Genomic DNA, 21,679 nt, shown 5'->3' with positions numbered 1-21,679 from the left:
GTGGGTTGAAACGAAGAATACAGCGAACGAGTTGGCACCTTCCACTTCTTGCACCTTCCTTGTCTTTGGTCTCGAGTTGCAGGCAGCAGGAGGTTGGTCTTGTTGTTCAATAAACGCGCGCCGCAACCATGTCCATCTTGGCGTTCCCCGCGAGCAAGAGCGACCCGATTTGGCCCTGACGCCGACGCTCCTTCCGCAACAAGCACCTTGATTTCTGTGTGCAAGTTCATGTTTGCGCGCCTTCCTTTTCTGCGCACAACAGCGCATGCCGAACCGTGAGGCATTCGCAACCATCAAGTGGCCACTGCGGCCTGCCATAATTCGCCATGGCCACCTTCAAAGCCCTCAACCTCGAATCCGACGATGAAGAAGACATCGAAATCGACGACACCAAGGAAATCCAGATCGAAGAAGCTCTCAAGCTATACCAGACTGCCCTGAAGTTCCACTCGGATGGCCCCCCTTCCTACGCTCAGGCTGCCGAAGCATATCGCGCCCTCTTCGAATCAGACATTTTCAAATATCCAGAGTCGCAACAGGAACTCAAACGCCTAGAACTTTATGGCCCACAACCAGAAGATGACGACTATTACTATTCACAACACCAAGACCACGTTGTACCGAGTGGTGAGAACGCACCTAGTACTCTGCCTCAAATCATCCATCTCGCCTACAAGAATCATGGTCAATTTCTACTCGAGTCTCTACAATACGAACTGTTACATTCGACACAACACGTCGAGCTAAACACCAAACACATCCTCAAAGCTTCTGCTGCTGCCCTCGAGTGCTTTGTCGAGGCCATAGACAAGGATGATACGGATCTAGACTTGTGGAGACGCTCTGCTGCTGTTGGAGAAATGCTGGGCAGTCATCGCATCGCTCGCTTTTGTCTCGAAGCTGTGCTGGATGATGATGCCCAAGGTCTAGACTCTGTGCTATCCATCCCTGGTATCTCCGAAACTCTTGCTGGCCAACAACTCCGAGAACTTGTCGCCAAACTGCAAGATGAGCTTTCCGTCTTGCAAGCTCCCTTGTCAACCATGAAGCGCCGTCGACTGTCTAGCATGCTCAAGCAGAAGCTGGCCAACTACTCGGTCATCCACAACTACCAGAAAGAGCACCCTGTACCCTCTGTCTCGCAGCACCAGGCACTGCGATGTGTCCTCAGTGAACCCAAGTCATGGCACGATTTGGGCGACATCCTTCTACGTCACTATCTCGCTGAGCAGGCAGGTACTACATCAGCTCTGCCTGGGCTCGGTATCTCCTTCAATTCAGATCGCCAATCTCCAGATGTCGAGCTGATCGAGCCTGATCAACCATCCCCTCGTCAATCGTCGGCACCGTCGCCTGGCATGTCTTCATTAGTTGACGCCCAATTTCCCGGCATGGATGGCGGCCAGCCCACTGCCCCTCCGCCCGCCTTTGAGGACTCCCAAAACACAGAGGAAACCCCTCGGGCCGCTTCTGTCACAGTCCTGCCTACCAGAAAACGCTCAAGTGACGCTGCTGGGCTCATTGATGGCATCTCTGCTGAAGGTGCAAGGTCGAAGAGCAAGCGCCTGCGCGCCAGAGAGTCGATTCTTGATCAGAGCCAGCTAGAGGACGAAACTATGGTGGATCCTGCTCAAGCAGATGATGCTTTGGCAGACTTGGACTATGTTGACAACCAGCTCTTTGAATCGCTGGACGAGCTTTTTGAGAAGGTGCACCTGCCCAAGTTTGCTGTGTCTCCTAATGTCCGTAAAGACTTGCGCGAAGCTGCGGCTGAAAGCGACCTGAAACCTCAAGGTGTGGACCTTGCCTGTGTAGATATGTACTCATTCCTCAATGAATACTCGGACGAACGAGCACGGATGTTGCTCAACGCTAACAGCGATCTTGACACCACCTCTGATGCTCATGTCAAGCCGAGCGGTCGCTTCTCTTCGGCTCCCATCACTCAAACTCGGACTGTCGACAAGCCTGACCTGGACCTTCGCGCCGAGCTTGATCGCTTCACGACCCGGATAAATACGAACTTCCTTCACATCAACGATGTACTCTACGAGTGGGTCATACAGTTCCTAAGCCCTGACCATGGATCATTCACACGTCCTGAATTGTCTGCTGGCACATCTAGCTACATCGGCCACACATGGCCGCAAGACTTCAAGGCGCTTTTGGTAAGAGTTCTCGTCACGACTGATGCGTTTATCTTCGAGACGCTGTCCGACTTTGTATCGAAGTGGGACAAGGTCCTGCTTTCAGACACAAGGATCGACCACCATGACGATGCTCTGCCGTTCATCGAGGTCATACAAACTCTCTTCGAATCACACGTGGATGTATATTCGCTTGTCAAAGAACCCAACAGTGGCGTCGATACCGAGACTCTGCAACTTCAAGAAGACCGCGCCGAACGCTGGAGCAATCTTGCGCGCGATGCAATGAATTTGCGTACTAGTCTACTGCAAAAACCAAGTTTGAAAGACCAGATCAATTTACGCTATCTATGGACCGTCACCCACCACATCAGCGTTTCAGACAACATCTCCCAAGAACAAGTCATCGCTTGTTGGTCTGAGCTGAAGTCAATCTTCGAGGCAGTTGGCGAGACAGTCGATCTTCCCAACAATTCTGTAATGCCGCAAATGTCAATCGAAGCCATTGATAGAGAGCTCTCCCGACTGACGACCCAGGACTTCTTCACCAAGGTCTTTGATCCTACACAAAATGATCCCACCGTGGTCATTGAAGGTCTCGAGCCACTTCTAGAAACCTTGCATCAGGACTTGCACATCAGCAGCCTGCCCGAACCTGATGAGCGCGATATTCCTGCCAACTCTACTTCAGCCCCCTCAGAACTTCTGAATTTCTTGAAGAACAGCAATATCGGCATGCAAGTCTCCCTTTGGCAGAGACTTCGTGAAGCATATGAGTCCATCGACTACCAACCCATGGTAGTCTGTTGCTACTTCCGCGTGATCGAGCTGCTTTTAGCAGACCTCAAGTCTAGTCCATATTCTGAGAAGTCTGTCAATGAGCGCCAAACGGTGTTGCTTAAGTACATGCGTCTCATCAATGACCTTGTCAGCAAGATCAGCGCGTCCATTACTTCTCATACCGATGCTCTGGACTGCATGGATGATGAACGGCTTCAAAATGCGACAGGCTGCTTGGTTGACTTGCAGAAAGTACTGCATGCCTCGACCATGTTACAAGATGAAATTCAAGTGGGCGCTAGACAGGCACCTTCTTCCAGTAATGGCGCTCCACTCAAGTCATTCACTGCTGTCAAGAAAGTTCTGCAGGAATTACAATTGCAATCATGGACTCTGCTATACAAGCTCTACCGCGAAAGCTTAGCACAAAACATCGACAAAGCTGAGAAACCCAATGAGTCTCTGTTTGAATTCTTGAGAGCTGTTCATCAAGTCTTGGGAGCTCGAAGCATATGTGGAGGATCAGAACGTGTTTTCCTCAAGCTTGCAAAGTCGGAAGTCCTTCGCTTCCGGAACGAGTCGGAAGAGCAGAACGACGACTTTGACCTTGAGTTTGCTCAGATCCTGTATGACATGTTTGGCCTAAAATGTTTCCTCAACCCAAGTTATGCGCTTAGGGAGCACAATTGCATTCACGATGCTTTTGTTGACAAGACATCAGGCATGCAAGCTGTTGATTTGTTGCTCAACTTGGCGTCGAGAATCAAGATGACCGACCTGCCCAAGCATCCTCTCAGAGACACGATCGAGAAAGTTCATGGCATCATTGGACGCAAGAAACCATCCGATGCAATTCTTCGCAATCGTGATGTGTACAGGGGTTTCCTCAAGTCACACATCATTCCCGTTGATCTGTACAAATGCTTGAGAGGAGAGGGCGAACTTGCTCTAACCCCGGTCCCAGCTGAGCATGCTATCCTGGCGGCCAAAGGCTGGTATTTCTTGATGGGATTTATCTCACTGAGCAAGTTCAGAGCACAGAAACGTATCGGCCCTACTGCAACAGAGGACCTCAACATTGCAGTGGCATTCTTCATGCAAGCCCTCGAATTCAGTATGGATGACTGGGAACTGTGGTTCCGTTTGGCCCAAGCGTATGACTCCAAAATCGAAGAGGCTGTCTCATGGACTGCTGAGAAGCTGAACGGCGATATGACTGAGCTAGTACAATGGCAGCGAGCTGCAATACACTGCTACACTATGGCAGTTGCGTTGGCAATGCGCTTCGCAGAACCAAGTGCAGACACTCAAGCAAAATTCGCTGAGCTGTATGCCGACTTTGCCATGAGAATATACTCCTCATCCAGAGAGCCGTTTGGCATGAAAGCTTTTGCGCTCGATGACGCTGAGAGATTCCTCAGTCTGGCGACTATCACGAAAGTTCCTCCTTTCAAGGCCTTGACGCCTTTTGCTGCGTTCAAGGTCGCCAGAGAGCTCTTTCGTCGTGCGATACGCATCACACCTAGTAAGTGGAAGCTGCACTTCTATCTGGGCAAATGTCTCTGGAAGATGTACTGCAATGCTCCGAAAGAGTCCGACCGACCAAGCATCGACGCCATCATCAACGAGTTCTGCGAGTCTATCAACTTACTACCACGAAAGAAGGATTCAAAACGTGAGCCGATCCTCGAGCCTCACTACAAGCTTGTCTCCGTTGTGCACAAGATGGTTACTCGTCGCTTCATCGATGCCGCTGAAGGATGTAGCATTCTCACTGCTACGCCATACGCTGCAAAAGCAGACCCGGTCTCTGACTTTGACTCATGGGAGTCTTACATCCTGAAGGTTCTCCGCAGTCTTCGCGCAGCGGACAAGGTTCATTGGCACCATCGCATGATTTACAGGACGGCGGCCATTCTTTACCACGATGGCACTCAAGAGTCATACTGTCTGGCAGCGAAACATGAGCTTATGCAGCAAATGTTCACGAAGACCATGATGATGAACGTGTGGAAGCCAGAAAACGAGCGTCCTGGACGTCACTTCGTTTACACCACGAGGTATGCCGACTTGTTTATCAAGATTCTCGAGTTCCTTGAAGATCGCTCATTGCTTGATGCTCTCGCGAGAAGAGTCCGAAAGAAGACAGGAGAATTCTTCGAGCATGGCAATCTTTGGCAGTCTCTCTGTACTGCCTACCTCAACGTACTCCGCCGTCACGGTCAAATTCCTGTTGCTCAAGAAACTGCAATCTTCAGCGGTATCAACCATGATGACTTCCTCAGACGCAAGGATTATCTGGAGAAATGGTGTCAGGAACCCGAAAACGCCAATCATTCTGTGTTGGAGACTATGCAAGAAGTTATCGAACTGAAGAAGATCAATGGCGGTCTGATGAAAGCAGCGACGATTGATGATCTGATCGGTGACGCCTACGCTTATCTCTACGATACTGTGGGACGCAGGCTGTGGACTTTGGAAGAAGCCAAGGACGAAGCCATAAAACAAGAGGCTCTCGCCAAGGAGCAAGCTGCTACTCCTTCCGTCGAACGGAATCCTATGATGAACCTGTCACACCTCATGAATGTAGATGGTGCACCCGACGCCTCTACCAAGGTACCTGGTCTTCCGACTGCTAACACAGTACCTGACGGCACGGCCACACCACCAACAGGCGATCAAGCACCCGCATCCCGCCGCAAGATTGGTGTGGGCAGACGAGAAGTCCGTCTGTGTGCCGACGCTTGTATCGCCGCCAAGCTTGGTGCCGGTACTGCCACATCTGCAAGCAATGAACCTCCTCGACCCCGTCAAGAAGTCTCAGTCGTGATAGAAACAAGACGTCCTTCTTCGAAGCTGGCTGATCAGCAAGGTACCACTACAGCAGAGGGCAGTGTCGCAGGTAGTATCCACGATTCTGCTGATGACGAGAGTGATAGCGAGCTCAGCGACATTGATGAGAATGTTGTCGAATTGGGTCCGACGCCAATTCCTCGTCCTTCTGTCAAGCCTCCAATGTTTCCGAACCTCAAGTCTCGCTTCTCGAGTGTCAAGGATAGCGATGTGCTCACCGACACTGAGGAGGAACACGAAGATGGCGTTGGCGGCGCCGATGAAGCCGAGGACTACGGCGAAGAAGGTGACGAGGAAGAAGCGGAAGATGAAGAAGGCGACGGCGAGGAGGGCGAAGGCGAAGGGGAAGGCGAAGGCGACATCGAAGAGGCGATAGCAGAAGATGCAGAGGACGTGGAAATGGAGGACGAAGATGAAGAAGCTGAGGAAGCTGAACCGGCAGCAGAAGCTGGTCAAGCTGCATCAACAGCCTAGGAAGCTCGAACTGACACGGCGTCCCACTCCGAAGTGGCAGAAGGGTTTGAGCTGGACGAAGAAGCAGAACCAGGACCCTCAGCTGATCTTGCTGTGCGCATGGCTTAGTATGCCAACCATTACCAGAGGCTCAAGGGACATTTGAGTCAGAGACGCTATTGGTAAAGTATTGATTAAGGTGGGCGCTTAGGGAAAAGTACAGACAACATTGTTAGATACCCCGAGACACAAAATGTGATGATATTGCTTCAATGAGCGAAAGTCCGTGTGCCTTGTCGCCATCCTCTGTGTTTGCGGCCTCCGTATCTACACGACGGAAAGACAAGATCCACAGAGTCATGCTCAGCCTTGTTGATATTGAGTCACGTACATGCGCTTTCAGGTCTTTGGCAAACTCATTTACGTGCCCTTTTGACTCGTATCACGGAGTCGTGCAGCTGGATCAAATGGTTTGGCTTCTTGACAGGGTGATCCCCTCACCAACATTGATCTGCGAACACAAACATATAGAGGATCAAGTCAAGAGAGTTCGGAGCATCTTCCTTGATGATCATGGAGCTGACTTCTTCTGATTGTCGCAACAATACGAGAGCGATGCCAAAGATGGGTCTCCAAATCAGTCGTCGCTTCCTCAATGCCTGTATATCCTGACATGCAGCATTCATGATCTGTATTAATATGTGTGGCATCCAGAAGGCATCTACCACTCGATCAGACTCAAATTTTGCCCGCGGTTGTCTATCCAATGCCATGCCCAAACGTCAACAACATGACTGGTAAACAAACAAGACGATTCAAGGACAAGCAGAAGGCGCAAAGGGCAATCCAAGCAACCAATAACACCACCTCCCTTGCACCCGTGATTGCTCTGCGCCCCAGCTCCCACAACACCTGGCCCAAGCTCCCTGCTTGTTGTCGCCATTCCCGCAGTTTGCCAAATCGAGAACACACACAAAACGTCTTCATAGCTTCCCCCGGATTATCCCAGCCCAGCCCACAGCTCAGCCCAGCCGCTCCTCCGCCGCCTTGCTTTGTTGCTTTCTCAACGTCTGCTGTTTCTCCTTTCCTCTTCCTTACACACAAGACACATACACACAACACCAGACACAATGGTCGGAACACGCAAACGCAGAGCTGAGGAGAGCGAAGAGGAGGAGCTCCAATCGCTTCCTGAGGACAGCGAAGAGGAAGAAGAGTAAGTTGCGCTTTTTGACGTCATTGCGGTCGCGCTTCACGACCAACAGCACTCGGACGCGTGATTCGAGTAGTAGCGACTGCAATGCCCAAAGTTGAGGATGCGATTGGATGGCTAACCAGAGACTGAAAATAGATACGACTCTTCCGAGGCAGAGGGCGAGGGCGATGACGACGATGATGAGGAGGAAATTGCTGCTAAGCCTGGTATGTGTTGTTCACCTTCCCTCCCTCCTTATCACCTCACCTCATCAAGCCCCCCTTCCCCCGTTCAAAAGTGACCTTTAGCTAAGTCCCTCCCAGCCCCCTCAGCTTCCAAAAAGCGCAAGACGACCAAAGACGCCGAAGCCGCCGCCGCCGACGAAGAGGACGACGAAGATGACGAAGAAGGCCCCGGCGAAGAAGACGACGAAGAAGTCGATCCCGCCGAACTCGACGACGAAGAAGAAGCCGCCGACCCTGACGACGAAGACGCAAACGAAGATGCAGATGACACTGCCGAGAAGAGCGGTCCTGCTGCTGCGGCCAAGAAGGCCAAAGAGAGAACTGTTCCTGGTGGTCAGGATAAGGCTGAGGTGGGCGATATTGAGAATGCCGACAAGAAAGATGGGGGTTTGTAATGGAGGTTCGATTGAGGGTTTGTAGGACAGCGTGGGTGGGTGGGATGGGATAGGATGGGGATTCAGGCTAAGGATGGAGGTGGGTTTTGTATGAGAAATTATGATCGAGATGTGTGAGAAATGACAAGAGTACAATGTTACACTTTCTCTAACATGTGCTTATATATCTTGTTCCTCGTCACAAAAATGGCATCTGCAAATGCTTGTCTAGAAGAACCACTCTTTTTGAACAGCCCAGGCCGAGGGACCCCTTGAGAAACCTAGCCTCGACAGCTGGATGCTGCAAACCCCTCTACACACGATCCTTCTCGTGGCGCGGGGATATCAAGAAAAACCATGACAAGATTCTTCCCTGTTCCTCTCACGAGTCAAATATTAACATGTGTTTTGGCGCATAGACACCAGATGAGCATGCGTCAAGATCGCAACCACTAGAAAACTCACGAGACCTCTTCACCAAAGACTGAAAGCAGAGCATGTCATCCCGTTTTCTGTGACCTGTCTGTGTTGCACGGAGGGCCAAAGTGACATTGAGAGCATGAAATGACCAAGATCGGCCATCAAAACCTCAAAGTTCTTCTGCAGGATTGATCTATTGTATTGTTTGTATAGTGTCGTAATCGAATGGTTGTACCACAGAATCGCAATTGACGTGCAGAGTACAGAAATCTTTGAACACAGACTTCGGAAGAAAAGCATGTCATCCCGTTCTCCGTGACCTGTCTGTATTGCGCTGAGAGCAGAACTGGCGCAATGGGTTGCAATTGAGAGCATCGAGAAATCAACATCGCCTTGCAAAGACCTCGTGATGTTTCTGCAGGCGTGAACTCGTGTGCTGTTTCGGCGGCAGTGACGGGTCCGCGAGTCGATCAGCAAGATAATATGAGTACGATTTGCGGATGCGAGAAAAGCGACAGCCAAGTGGAAGGCCTGGATATGTAGGTGAGAACGAAGCTCTCTGGAGCATTTGAACAGCCCCTGAAAGTCATTCACATGAGATGGCGAAGCGAGGAAGATGCATAGAGTTGATCCAAGTCCCTGTTGAGGTAAAGAGTTTGACGTAACGAAGGAGCTCCGGTGAATGCAATGTGCTACTGCCTGATACGACGCGACTTGTGTTGTCTCCTCTGCCGTTGTCCCATGGACAGGGTGTCGGCACTGAATAACCATGAGTATTGTCGTTGTTACCGCTCGGCTTCCTGCTTCTCAAGTTCTGCCTTCCGAGCGCGTATTTCCTTCATAGTTCTCACATTCTCATAGCCTTGAGGCATTATGTCTTTCCAGTCGCCCTTCGTGTAGCATGAATTGCATATAGTCTCACTCTCCGAACGCCACCAGAGTTTCAGGAGTCTATGCCTGTTGTGTTTGCAACGCGCGCAGCGATCCTCCACTGCATTCTCAGTGTAGGATGGTCGATGGGTCTTCCAGGGCAAGTGGCGAAACCAGGCATGTCCCGAGCACCAGTTCGTGAAGCTCTTCTTTCTCTGATCAGACTCGGTTGGCATAAAGTACTTGTCCTCGTCGATCCCCGCAAGTTGTTTCTTGCGCGCTACAAATCCCTTGATTGTCTTGACATCCTCGTAACCTTCTGGCATTGCGCGGGCCCATTCCCCTTTGGAGAATAAACAGCCGTGGCAAAGGAAGATGTCAGACCCCGCCAATGTTCGGTGCCACCACAACTTCATTCCTGTACGCTTTGTGATCCCACATCCGCTGCAATGATGTTCAACTGGCTGAGATGTGACAACAGGCCGATAGAGCTTCCAAGGAAGACCGGCGCGAGACCATGGATATGATATCAATAAATGTCTTGTGAGCGCCCTCAGTCTATAGGCTGGGCCAATGTCCATTGATTTGTTGTAGTTTCGTTTGTATCGTCTCATGTGCTCGCGCCAAGTGGCATCCTCATGCCACTTCATGTGATACGCAGCTCGTTTGTCCCAATAAGCGCGAAAGGCCTCCGGGTTCGAACGCATCTCAGCGTATTGGGCTTTGGACATGCCGTTGTTCGCGGAGGTGGAAGAAAAACTTCGAGAAGAGATCGAGGAGTTATTGGATGCTTTATTCGTCCCTGGGCGCGAGAAGGTCGAGTGCAAAGGTGACGAAGGAATTGCAGAGTTTGTTCCTGCAGTATGCGACTGGTCGAGTTGTTCCTTACGCGCCTTGAGTTCTTTCGCAGTCTGAACATCTTCGTAACCTTTCGGCATAACATCAGTCCAGTTCCTACTTGAAAAGTAGCAAGACGGGCAAAGATGATGTGGCTTCGTGTCCGTTAGCATGGTCCACCACAGTTTGAGGCCTTTCAGCGTTACATAGCCACAACCGTCACAATGCAATCGAACCTTCTCATCATAGACGAGAGGACGGTATGATTTCCACAGCGATTCCTCACGCAGCCATGCATATCTGGTGCACCACTGCCGAAGTTTTTTGTTCATAGAGTGTGCCGCATCGTACCGTTTTTGAGCTTCTGTAGCTTGGTTGCGATACTCAATGTCATCCTGTAATCGCTGCTCCTTGTAGCGTTTGATTTTCTCGACCTTGCGTTGCCGTAACTCAGGGGACAGCTCATGATATCTTTCCCTGATATAGCGCCTTCGTTTCGCAAGATAACGCTCAAGTCGTTCTGGGTCTTTTCGCAGCTTAGCGTATTGTTCTTTGGTGGTGAGCGCGATGGCAGTCGACGAGAATTTCCTCGAAGACGAGGGAGACAGATTGGCGGAGTCATCCACAGTCGGACGAGTTGGCGTGGATTGAGCTCTCTTTGGTCCACCACAGTGATGATTGGAGGATGGTGTGCCGGAGGTAGTAGGTGTATGTCCAGAGGCTACTTGGTCAAGCCGTTTGGGTAGCGTGTCCCTTATCCAGCTGTAATGATACAACCATGATTTGAGCAATCGACCCTTACAGTAAGTGTCCTCGGAAGCAGAGCGTTGCGCATGGTTTCTCCTATTATAAGCTGCCCGCTTCTGTCGCACTTCTGGTTCGTTAATAGAGCGATTCAGTTGCGATAATGCCACTCTGTCCCGATAGGCTCGGTGAGCATCTGGATCCAGCCGTACTAGTTCATATTCCGCTTTCCTGTAGAGATCCACACGGCAAGTCGAGAAGTCCCGCGCATTGAACGGGAAGAGAGAGTTCAGGAAAATAGGAAGTCTTAGTTTTGTAGGTGTAGACTGGACTAAATCAAGCCGAGGAGAGGATGCTTTGACAAACGCATCAGCCCCAGTGAAGGTGTTGACAGGCTGTTTTGAAGGTGCGTCGGGCTGACGGTGAATTCTGACTTCCCGTCTCTGGCATGGGTAGAAGACGCGTGAGATCACAGAGGATGGCATGGTCAACCTGATAGAGGCGACTGCGCCAGTGGCCCTCGACATCAGCAAGGTCATGACTGTGACATCTCATAGAGCAGTCGTCAGAAGTCGAGGAGCGAGGACAAGAAGGACAGGCGATGGTATAGATTTTACGAGAGCGACGGCGCGTAAATTGCTGGCAGCGGCAAAGCAATGACCGTGCGCTTGCATAAAGTCGGGCATGAATTGCACTCAGCAAGAGCAGCAGTGATGTGTGCTCAGACGGGTGGTGTGCGGATATCCCGATGCTTGGGCAACAAAGCAGACATATGCTAAAGATGGATGATGGATAACAAGAAGGGTTAACAAGACGAAGTCGCAAGGCAGGCACAAATGTGGTCGCCCACTCCAAGAGTCGAACACAAGCGCAGAAGTTTGTTGAGCGCCAAGAAAGTCCGTGCGTTGGCGAAGTCGCGCGCTTTCCCACCGCGCCATGGAACCGTGAAAGTGAACGAAGGCCGTCTGCAAAATTCTGACACAGCGCACCGCGACTCTGCGCCTGCACCATCCTCCACCACCCATCGACTGCCATCAGATCGCCCTGTCAGAACGAAGCCTTGCATCGCACGTGAGTACAAGGCATATATCTGGACTTTCTACCACCCTTCTGGCCCGCTGCGCTCGCGACTTGTTGGTGGCGCGCTGCACTCGCCAAGAACTGAATTTCGCTCCTGTTTGCCTCGGGCGCGTTTCCACTGTACATGGCATAGCCTTCACTACTCACAAAGGCCTGATACTACCAATAACTTCTCGAATTACTGGTGGTCCCTGGAGTATACCGATTCTGCATCTCTAACAAGGATTTCAATTTTGTCAATACTCGTTTCGGCTTTCGATCATAATTTAATTCTGTTATCTGCTTCACCATGCCTGGCATTGCTCCCCCTCGTCGTCCACAGCGCCTATCTGGTCTCGGAGGCAAGACTCCTACCTCTTTCAAACCTCTTCCTCGTCCAGCAAAGAAATCAGAATGTGGTTGCGACAATCCTAGTTTCGAAGTCATCGACGGTGCCAAGATTTGTCTGAACTGCGGTACCCAAGTCAGTGAACAAAACATCGTCGCTGAAGTCACTTTTGGAGAATCATCTACTGGTGCTGCCACAGTCGAAGGTGGCATCGTCAATGAAAACTCGCGTCATGCAAAGACACTGGGTGCCGCTGCTGCTCGCAGACTGGGTGCTTCGATGCAGAGTAGAGAGGACAGCGAGAACAACGGTCGTGAATCCCTGCGCCTGTTCACCGCACGACTACCTATCCCTCCTGATGTCTCGGATAAAGCTATGGGTATCTGGAAACTTGCCTCGAACAGTAACTTCACTCAAGGTCGTCGTGCTGATGAAGTCGCCGGTGCTTGCTTGTACATCGCCTGTCGAAACAAGGCCGAGAACACCATCTTGCTCATGGACATTGCTGAAGTCATTTCAGTCAACGTCTTCAGCTTGGGAGATACCTACAAGGGTCTGCTGGCTAACCTCTTTGTGGACTTCAAGGAAACTACCAAGATGATCGAAATTGAGCCATTGATCCTCAAGTACGCCAGCAAGCTTGAATTTGGTGAAAAGACTCGCCAAGTCGCCGAAGATGCCGTCAAGATCATTCGTCGTATGAAGCGTGATTGGATTGTGACTGGTCGACACCCAGCTGGTCTATGTGGTGCCTGTCTCATCCTGGCTGCTCGCATGAACAACTTCCGTCGCACCGTCAGAGAAGTCGTCTTCGTCGTCAAAGTGGCTGATCTCACAATCTCAAAACGTCTTGAAGAGTTCAAGCGTACTCGTGCTGCTCATCTCAAGATTGACGAGTTCCGCGAGAAAGGTGTGAGAATCAGAGAACAAGCCGACCCACCATCTCTCATGGAAGCCGAACTCCGAAAACAAAAACAGTTGAGAAAACTGCTCAAGCGCAAGGCTTACGAAATGAGCAAGGAGTCATCCCGTCAATCTTCGGTTGCACCTGACGCGGAATCACACTCTCAAGCAGAAGCAGCACAATCTGCCAAACGACAAAAAGTATCGAGCGCTCGCAGCAATACTATTGTTCAGGCAGCAACTCAACAATCACAACAGCCCCGCCGTGACGCAGACGGTTTCGCAATTCCTGAGATTCCTCTCGACCCCGCTCTTCACCGAAGTACCAGTGTCGTTTCGAATACTCAAGCTAATGAGTATACCTCCTCTATACCTGAACCTCTTGAAATCGTCAAGGTCAAGAGTGGTCGCAAGAAGAAGGAAACAATCACCCCACCACCCTTGACAGACGCCGACTTCATGGCCGAAGAAGAACTTGAAGGTGAAATTCAGAACATCCTGCTCGAACGCGAATGTATATCATCAAAAGAACAAGCCGAGAAAGAGAAGATTGAGGAACGCGCAAAGACACTTGCAGAACAACAACGTGCCGCCATCGTCCAACAGAATGCCTTGAGGCTAGAAGCCATGGGGCGTACTCATACTCTGGTCTCAGACTCAGAAATTATCGGCGAAGACGAGTTTGCCGATGATCCCGAGGTCGCCAATGCACTCTTGAGCGAAGAGCAAGTCAAGGTCAAGGAAATGATCTGGGTCGCACACAACGAAGACTGGCTCCGAGCCCAACAAGCCAAGCAATTGAAGAAGGCTCTTGAAGAAGCAGAGGGCAGAGACAAGAAGACCAACAAACGCAAAAAGAGAGGTCGTATGGGCGATGGCACTGTCCTCACCGACGCAGGAACACCCGTCGAGTCACCTGCCGATGCTTCTTTGCGCATGCTGGAAAAGAGAGCACCCAAAGGTTTCTCGCAAAGAGTCAACTATGCAGCTCTGGGCAAGATTTACGGCGATCGCAGTCACGGCGAATCGAGAGCTACATCGGAAGCCTCGACCCCAGCACCTGAGAGCGTGCGCGCCGCTTCACCATCTACTACTGCACAGTCACCACAAGCTGGACCCTCACAGACCGCTCTTCCTACGCCAGCAGCCACACAAGTTTCACCACATCACGAAGCAACACAACCAGCAACAGAAGGAGCTGCGCCAGAAGAAGAAGCAGAGGAAGAGGATGAGGAGGAAGAAGACGAAGATGACTACTGGCCTGGAGCAGAAGCTCAACCCACCTCGCCACACTATGAGGAAGACGAAGACTTTGAAGCTGCTACTGGGGATGTCACGGGAGACTTTGGAATTGGCGATGACGATTATGGTGGTGGTGATGATGAATGGTAGTAAGGATGTTAGTAGGAAACGATTCATGTCGTTAAATATAAAGACACATCGCTTGCTCTCTATTTGAGAAGCGCAAAAGTATACAAGATTGAGCATATCCTTCCGACCAGAACCTTTTCCTCCCCTGGAGGACAACAAATCCTACCAGCGAAGTGATGAGCAAAACTTTGAATCCCGCAACCAATCGCCAATCCAACCTTGAGGAACGCGCAAGGAAGAAAGACAACAAGATAATGCAGTTCGGCTAGTGGAAGGTGCGACCCTGTATAGCCTCACAAATTCCCTCTCAGATTGGATCTAGGCAACCAACACGACTTCAACAGGAAGCTGCCTAATCACTGAATACCAAGCATTGCACAAGCGAGATATTGCACTATTCCCACTGCCTAGAAACCCAAATTGGTAGTCCTCATTTAAGCATCCTCAAGCCACTTTGTCTGTGCGTTGTCTTTACGAGTCAAGCTTCTATCTAACCTCTGATTACTATAACACTACCTTTTGCCCATTTACATACCACAACTTTATCACTAAATCTCACACCCATAGCAAACATAGGATGTCCAACCTTATCAACCTCCCACCAGAACTCCTCTCACGAATCGTTTCTTACGTCGCTACTCCTCCACCTCCAGACCCCAAACGCCGCGATCCAAGTCGTCATGAGGGTCAACATGTATCAGACGGACCTACCTTTGCTGGTCTAAGTTACTCCAATATTCCTCTCGCTACATCTCCCGCCCCTGATACGGCGAGCCTACGCTCTCTGCGGTTGGTCACAAAGATCTTTGAGGAATTGACTGCGGCGATGATATTCGCTGTTGTAAGGGTGTTACCTACGGAGATTTCTGCAGAGAGATATACCAAGCTCCTGGAGGCAAAAAGGTTGAATGGTTACGTAAAAAAAGTAGTTTTCCAAACCCGTCTCCAACCAGATGCAAGACTCTACGACTGGACAGATGCAAAAATGCCACCAGGAGACGACTATCACAAACCCAAGCCTTTCTTCCTTACTGCCATGCAACAAGCAGCAGGATTTCAAAATCTGACACATGCAGAACTGGTATTTGTGACTACCTGTGGTGCGTCATTGTATGCAGAGCCAGAAGGCATAAGTTTTCGCTTTGAGGTTCTGTCAGCGTTCTACAAGGGTTTGGTGCACGCGACCAAGGTTTTCAATCTCAGCATCAAGAATCTTCAAAACATGACTCCCAAGGCTTTGATGGGAAAAGGAGTCACTCCGCAGGAAGTTGCTTTCAAAAGGGACTTTGATGGGGTGATGAATAGGATCACGCAGCTGGGACTGGGTATCACGACTCAAGACAATTTCGCCGCGCCCGAGAATACTCTTCGTATCCCCCAAGTCCATGATTTCTTCGGATACGAGTTGGGCGAGTATTGGTTGCAACCATTTGCGGCACAACTAGAGTACCTCAAGATCTACGGCAATAGAGAGGTCTATTGGGGCTTCTATCCCGCTGGGAACCTACCGCATTTCCCTGCTTTGCGGACCTTGATCCTCGGAGACTACAGCTTCACTAGCGAGAAACAAGTGGAGTGGATATTGTCGCATGCAGACACACTGGAGGAGCTGATTCTGGATGATGCCATGATAGGTGTGGCGGTGACGATAGGAGAGTCGTACGCCGATATTCCTAGCCGTACAGTCGTGTACGAAAAAGACTATTCCACAGATCCGCCTGGCTATCAACCCAAGTGGCGAGGTCGTGGACTCAAATCACAAGTCTGGATGGACCCAACGCGATGGCACCATTTGTTCGCTCACTTTGCAAAAGGACTGCCCAAGCTGAAGCATTTCGCCTTCAACCATAGTCTTTGGGACAGCCACGCTTACGAGCATGCGGATGCGTTGTGCAGCGCTGTGAGAATTGAGCGTTACGGGGCTTTTGACGAGAGTAACTGGCATGAGTTTGACGGTTACGACGCTGAAGATTTCGACTGGACAGACTGGAGAGACTGGAGAGAGGAGGGGGATGAGGTGATCAGAATCCAGGTAGAGGAACCGGGTTGCGAAGAGGAGGACTGGCAAGCGTTGAACGAATTCCTCGCCGAGTTGAAAGGAAGGAGATAAGTTGTGTTCTGCCAGGCTCCTCATGTGGTGAACGCGCCAGACGCTTGGCCAGATCAGCTCTTGTGTCTGGACCGGTCTGCTCGAGGTCGGAGGTCGCAGAATTCATAGTTACCCAACGGGACTCGCTCGGAAGGCGTTCCTAAATGGACTTCGGCTTTGAATGGAACAAATCTCTGATGGCCAGGCTTGAGATTTCGTCTGCTTCAGAGTCAAGACGGTGTGGTTGTAAAGCGTGACAGAAGGCAGGAAAGTTGTAGCTAACAAGATTGCCGCACACAAACAATTGCACAAGAGCGATGGAGACCCATGCAAGTGTTCTCGGCGGTAGTCTGACTCTGAAGCAGAGCGGTGAAGACAAGCCGCCTTCTTCGAGAACAGAAACGCTGAAAAGGGCAGACAAGACAGGCGCCGAGGAAATTGACCCCAGTAGAAATGCTGACTAAGCAGTTCCTATCGTACGGACTTGCCATATTTACTCAACTCACAACTTTCTGTCTTCACCATCTCGTAGAAACCGGTTTAACAGTCCATTGACAATGCTTGTCTGCCTGAGTCGCGAGGCATATCAGGTGGCTCCGCCCAAGGCGGAAGAGCTCATCTCGGAGCAGGCAGCCACCTTTGTCCGTGCACGCGTGAAACGCAGCGTATATCAATGAGACGTCGCTCCGACTGCATCTCATCCTGACTTCAACTTCCACAATAAATCTCTTCAACATGCCAGAGCTACTACAACTTCCGCCAGAGCTGCGTGCGCGCATTGCCGAGTTTGTCGCTCTCAGTGGACCAGATCCAATCGACTCGTACGACGACGATGACGAGAACAAGTACAAGGCTGTCAACGATCCAGCATTCTCCAGGAGTCGTCCATGCAACAGACTTGCTGTAACACCACGCCCAGATGTAGACAGCTTGCGCAATCTACGCCTTGCATCAAAGCAGTTCTCTACCTTGTGCGCAACACATCTATATGCTTGTGTGCGACTACTGCCCACTGAGGAATCTGCTTCTCGCTACAACAACATCCTTTCCTCAGCTACCTTGTCCCAGCACGTACAAAAAGTTGTCTTTCAGACGAGGATGGTACCGGATGGTAGTAATTCATGCTGGGCTCGTCGAGAACCTGGCCCTGGAGATGAATACCGTCAGCCTCATCCCTATTTTCTCGATGCTCTGACGCGAGTCGGTCAGTTCTCTAATCTGACACATGTGGAACTGGTCTTCTCAAGCAGTTGCAGTGGCCCGTCATGGGACCAGGAATATGACTGCATGGAGATGATGCGGTTCCGAGAAGAAATCTTGCGCGTTTTCTACGCTCGACTCAATCACTGCGAACACCCCGCGAGCAAGTTGTACAATCTCAGCATCAAGAATCTACAGGACTTTACTCCGAAAGCCCTGATTGAGAACGCTGACGACAAGGAAAATGAATTCGCAAGGAACTTCCAGCACGTCATGTCAAGGATCACACATTTCAGCCTCCAGGTTGCTACAGAAGATGATAGCGCCGCACCGGAACACATGTTGGAAATCCCTGAGAGCCATGACTTCTTTGGCCATGAACTGCAAACCTACTGGCTTGCACCAATAGCCGATAATCTTGTTTACCTCAAGCTTTATGCAAGCGACATGTACTTTGGCATGTATCCTAGATGCAATCTACCAAGATTTCCAAGGCTGCGTATACTGCTTCTTGGAAACATAAGCATTGTGAACGACGACCATATCGACTGGATCCTTAGTCACGCAGCAACACTTGAAGAACTGGTTCTCGATGACGCGATGATAGCAGTCGGTGCAAGATTTCTCGAGCGCAACGTTGACACAGACAAACAATGTGTCCTCTACTCGCCAATCGAGATCAAGGATGGCCGTCCGACGTATCAGCCCCAAATAGACCGTATGGCGCCGAAACAGAAATGGCTTTGGCCCACACGCTGGCACCACGTCTTTACTCGCCTGCAGCAAGGGTTGCCTAAGCTAAAGCACTTTACCTTTGGCCACGGAAAATGGGATGACCATCTTGCGTTCGACGAAGCCGACGTTCTGATGAGTAGATTAAGAGACGCAAGATATCAATACTTTGACGAAGGTACTGGACCTAATAACTGGCTAGAGGCCGACAACAGTGATAAGGCATTCAATGACTGGGCAAAGGTGTATGGGGAAGCGGTTGTTTATCAGCCCCAATGCGATGAGGAGGACTGGCAAGCGTTGAAAGACTTACTCCATGAATTGGAGAAGAGGAGATAGGGATTTAAAGTCGTTCAGGGTGTATGTGCAAGAGGCAACAATGAAACCTGAACAGTGCCTCATGAATGAGGCATTTGGTCCGAGATTCCGTTCGGGTGTCAGCGGATCGAAGCACTGAAGGTTTAGCTCCACATAGAAGATCCCCGGAAGCAACACGTCTACGATAAAGCGTGCGGGGTTAAAATCAAAAGGAACCCTAGAAAACTGATGCGAGCTTCAATCCGCGCCTTTTGAGACCAATTGTATACCCAATTTCCCGCGACGCCCAATCTCGTCGAAAAGTTCCGTATACGATCTGTTCCCGATCTCTCGCAGCCCAAGCATGGAAAAATCAAGTCTCCCAGGATACATGGCTGAATACAACGACACAGGTATATCTGGTTCCAGTGTCGCTACTGCCACGCGCCCTCTGATCTATGTAACTTAGAAGACCGAAACTCCCAGCCTAGCCGACCGAGGCGCGTAGCGACCATCTTCGCAATCCAGTCGCTTTCCATATTCATAGCCATCAATGCCCTCCACTGGTTTCGCCGCAGCTACAACGATGCCACCAAAATGGCTGATGCGCCCTGGTGGCAGGTGGCCTTAGCTATTAGCATGGCAAACCTTTGTGCCCATCTCTTGTCACATAAGATGGGATATGGGGGATTGTTCTCGTAGAGGCTTCAGTTGGATGTGGGCCACCAAGGCAGCACAAGGGAGGTTATTGATTTGATCGTCACTCGCTCGTCGTGGGATTTTTTCTACTGTTTTGTTTGTCATACGTATTGAACACCAGCCAGAGATTCATCTTGTTTTGTTCTCTCTGTTCAGGTTCCCCATTGACGTGTGCATCACGATGCCAAGAAGCAGAAGGATCATCTCCACTTGACCTATCGACTCCCCCACCTGAACATCATATCACGATCCTTCTGGAAGCCTGTATTGTCTCCTCTTTGCTTTCCTTCTCATTGTCTGTTCTTCTATTGTAAATTTCTAACCAGGACCGACAGTCACGACAGCAATCTATTATAATGTTAAAAACGCTGTCCTCTCCGTACTCAACCGAGACAAAGATGGAGGCCCACAACCTCGAGCAATGCGAAGTCTCATCACATGCTACAAGTAAGTCTTGCACTGTACTTCATTGTCCACCTCGAGTCTTTACCAATGCTTCCAAGAAACAAGAAAGTGAAATAACAAGATGGAAACAAACCCCTGACCGGAATTTTCAGGTGTCGCTAAACCAGATCCAGGGTTCTTGAAACGCGTCGCCACAACACTCATGTTCCAAGCACCTTTTCTGGGTCTATTCATGGTGGCTCTGAATCTGTGGCATGATGACTACAATTTTGATTTGGGATGGAATGAGATCCCTGTGTGGCAGGGGTGCTTAGTGTTCGGAGCCACCAATCTTTGTGCCAAGGTATCTATGAGGTTGACTGGGTTTGAGGGTGTTCTGTAGCAGATCTTTCGATTTGTGTTGGAGATGGTGTGGGTTGGCTGTTCAGGGTGTGTATAGCCTGTTATTGCGCGCATGATATGCTGGACGTGATGAGTCCTTATAGAAAGTTCATTCGACAGTCAAAGATCCAAGAAATCTTGATTGATTCAACCACTAACTCGATTACACCGAACCTTCATGTCACTGCACCTCAATCTCCAGCCCACTACATCTATGATCTCGAAACATCAACACCAAGCTCCTCCTCAGCAGCTTTCATAGATTGCACACACTGCCCAACAGACTCCCCCAACCTAACACCCAATCCCTCTTGCAACTCCTCCAATCGCAATTTCCAAAACCTCCGTCTTTCAATACTGAGATTGTTGTCCGTGATCCCTGCTCCAATTGCAAGACCTCCAGGTTTTGTGCTTGACAAGTTTGCCAGATTGTGGGGTTTCTATGCATAGCTTGAGGGTTTTATGTCGGGCGTGAGATATCCAAGACACTACAGCAGGTAAGAGGTCCTCATGGCTGGGTTGCGAATCCCCGACCAGTTGCGGAGAATATCGTGACACTTTTAGTGTTTTTGGGTCAAGAGGGAAACCCCCACAGGAAATGAGTTTTCCATCTTCAACGCCCAGAGCGACTAGTCTTGCCGTAAACGCTGAGAGGTTTTGGCGATGTTGTGGGGATAGTGTGTTTGAGGTGTGCATCCAGAAGTCTTCCAGATCGGCGGCGAGCTATTGGAGCTTCTTGAAACCACCTTGATTGCTCGGTATTGGTGTCTCAGTGCCTTCATGTGCACGCATGAAACCGAGTTTTCGTGCATGTATCACATAACACGCCAGTGTATCTTGCTCAGCACTATCGGCATCACAAACGCTAGCAGCGCAGATAAGTGTATACCACAGATCGTGCAAATCCCAATCTAGCGTTTCTGTCTGATTGCTGTGGTTGTTGTGGCGTTGTAAGATGTTGTACATTAGGTCTTATACCATTCTCACGAGATCTTTGGTGTCTTTTCGGGTGTTGCTCGAGGCTAGGTAATCGACCTCCTGGCGCGCAGTGTTTGCTGAAGAGTAAGCGGCTGAATTGAGGTTCAGATGTTGACATCTTGGAGAAAGTGTTCTTGTCTGAGGCTTGTCGATGGAAACGAGATTTTAGCTCTTGGAGCGCGAGGTTGAGAAACAGATTGTTATGCGTGGGAGAACCGTGAACGCAAACCCCTCAGAAGATGGAAGTATGTGGCTGACTGACCATCATTTCGATGCTTTATCAGTCAAATGAAGGATG

The 21,679-nt window shown here is 50.3% G+C and overlaps 9 protein-coding genes across 9 annotated transcripts; 6 read left to right on the top strand and 3 right to left on the bottom strand.

Moving 5' to 3' along the window:
* Positions 1-326: 326 nt before the first annotated feature.
* M437DRAFT_46040 (uncharacterized protein) lies at positions 327-6,254 on the top strand (the record flags this gene model as incomplete). The annotated part of the gene is made up of 1 exon (XM_041021194.1): positions 327-6,254. One exon carries the CDS (start codon positions 327-329, stop codon positions 6,252-6,254), a length of 5,928 nt encoding a protein of 1,975 aa, XP_040880733.1.
* A 1,109-nt stretch (positions 6,255-7,363) lies between these two features.
* On the top strand, positions 7,364-8,068 carry M437DRAFT_83433 (uncharacterized protein; the record flags this gene model as incomplete). The annotated part of the gene is made up of 3 exons (XM_041027937.1): positions 7,364-7,449; positions 7,585-7,655; positions 7,752-8,068. The coding sequence occupies 3 exons, from the start codon at positions 7,364-7,366 to the stop codon at positions 8,066-8,068; spliced, it is 474 nt and encodes a 157-aa protein (XP_040880732.1).
* Positions 8,069-9,252: 1,184 nt separating this feature from the next.
* On the bottom strand, positions 9,253-9,573 carry M437DRAFT_45813 (uncharacterized protein; the record flags this gene model as incomplete). The annotated part of the gene is made up of 1 exon (XM_041021151.1): positions 9,253-9,573. The coding sequence occupies one exon, from the start codon at positions 9,571-9,573 to the stop codon at positions 9,253-9,255; it is 321 nt and encodes a 106-aa protein (XP_040880731.1).
* Positions 9,574-9,600: 27 nt separating this feature from the next.
* Positions 9,601-10,104, bottom strand: M437DRAFT_26439 (uncharacterized protein; the record flags this gene model as incomplete). Its single annotated transcript, XM_041019100.1, has 1 exon — positions 9,601-10,104. A coding segment is annotated over one exon (504 nt), but the record flags the coding sequence as incomplete, so codon positions are not given.
* Positions 10,105-10,182: 78 nt separating this feature from the next.
* On the bottom strand, positions 10,183-10,764 carry M437DRAFT_20156 (uncharacterized protein; the record flags this gene model as incomplete). The annotated part of the gene is made up of 1 exon (XM_041018998.1): positions 10,183-10,764. A coding segment is annotated over one exon (582 nt), but the record flags the coding sequence as incomplete, so codon positions are not given.
* A 1,523-nt stretch (positions 10,765-12,287) lies between these two features.
* M437DRAFT_46370 (uncharacterized protein) lies at positions 12,288-14,621 on the top strand (the record flags this gene model as incomplete). The annotated part of the gene is made up of 3 exons (XM_041021252.1): positions 12,288-13,367; positions 13,464-13,559; positions 13,626-14,621. The coding sequence occupies 3 exons, from the start codon at positions 12,288-12,290 to the stop codon at positions 14,619-14,621; spliced, it is 2,172 nt and encodes a 723-aa protein (XP_040880728.1).
* A 1,114-nt stretch (positions 14,622-15,735) lies between these two features.
* On the top strand, positions 15,736-16,257 carry M437DRAFT_27408 (uncharacterized protein; the record flags this gene model as incomplete). The annotated part of the gene is made up of 1 exon (XM_041019118.1): positions 15,736-16,257. A coding segment is annotated over one exon (522 nt), but the record flags the coding sequence as incomplete, so codon positions are not given.
* Positions 16,258-17,424: 1,167 nt separating this feature from the next.
* On the top strand, positions 17,425-18,960 carry M437DRAFT_83430 (uncharacterized protein; the record flags this gene model as incomplete). Its single annotated transcript, XM_041027936.1, has 1 exon — positions 17,425-18,960. The coding sequence occupies one exon, from the start codon at positions 17,425-17,427 to the stop codon at positions 18,958-18,960; it is 1,536 nt and encodes a 511-aa protein (XP_040880726.1).
* A 1,237-nt stretch (positions 18,961-20,197) lies between these two features.
* Positions 20,198-20,404, top strand: M437DRAFT_46308 (uncharacterized protein; the record flags this gene model as incomplete). Its single annotated transcript, XM_041021242.1, has 1 exon — positions 20,198-20,404. A coding segment is annotated over one exon (207 nt), but the record flags the coding sequence as incomplete, so codon positions are not given.
* Between the last annotated feature and the right edge of the window lie 1,275 nt (positions 20,405-21,679).

Source organism: Aureobasidium melanogenum (genome assembly GCF_000721775.1).
Source record: "Aureobasidium melanogenum CBS 110374 unplaced genomic scaffold scaffold_7, whole genome shotgun sequence".
Classification (NCBI taxonomy): Eukaryota; Fungi; Ascomycota; class Dothideomycetes; order Dothideales; family Saccotheciaceae; genus Aureobasidium; species Aureobasidium melanogenum.
Note: the sequence above shows the minus strand (reverse complement) of the source record. Positions and strands in the feature narration are given on the sequence as shown.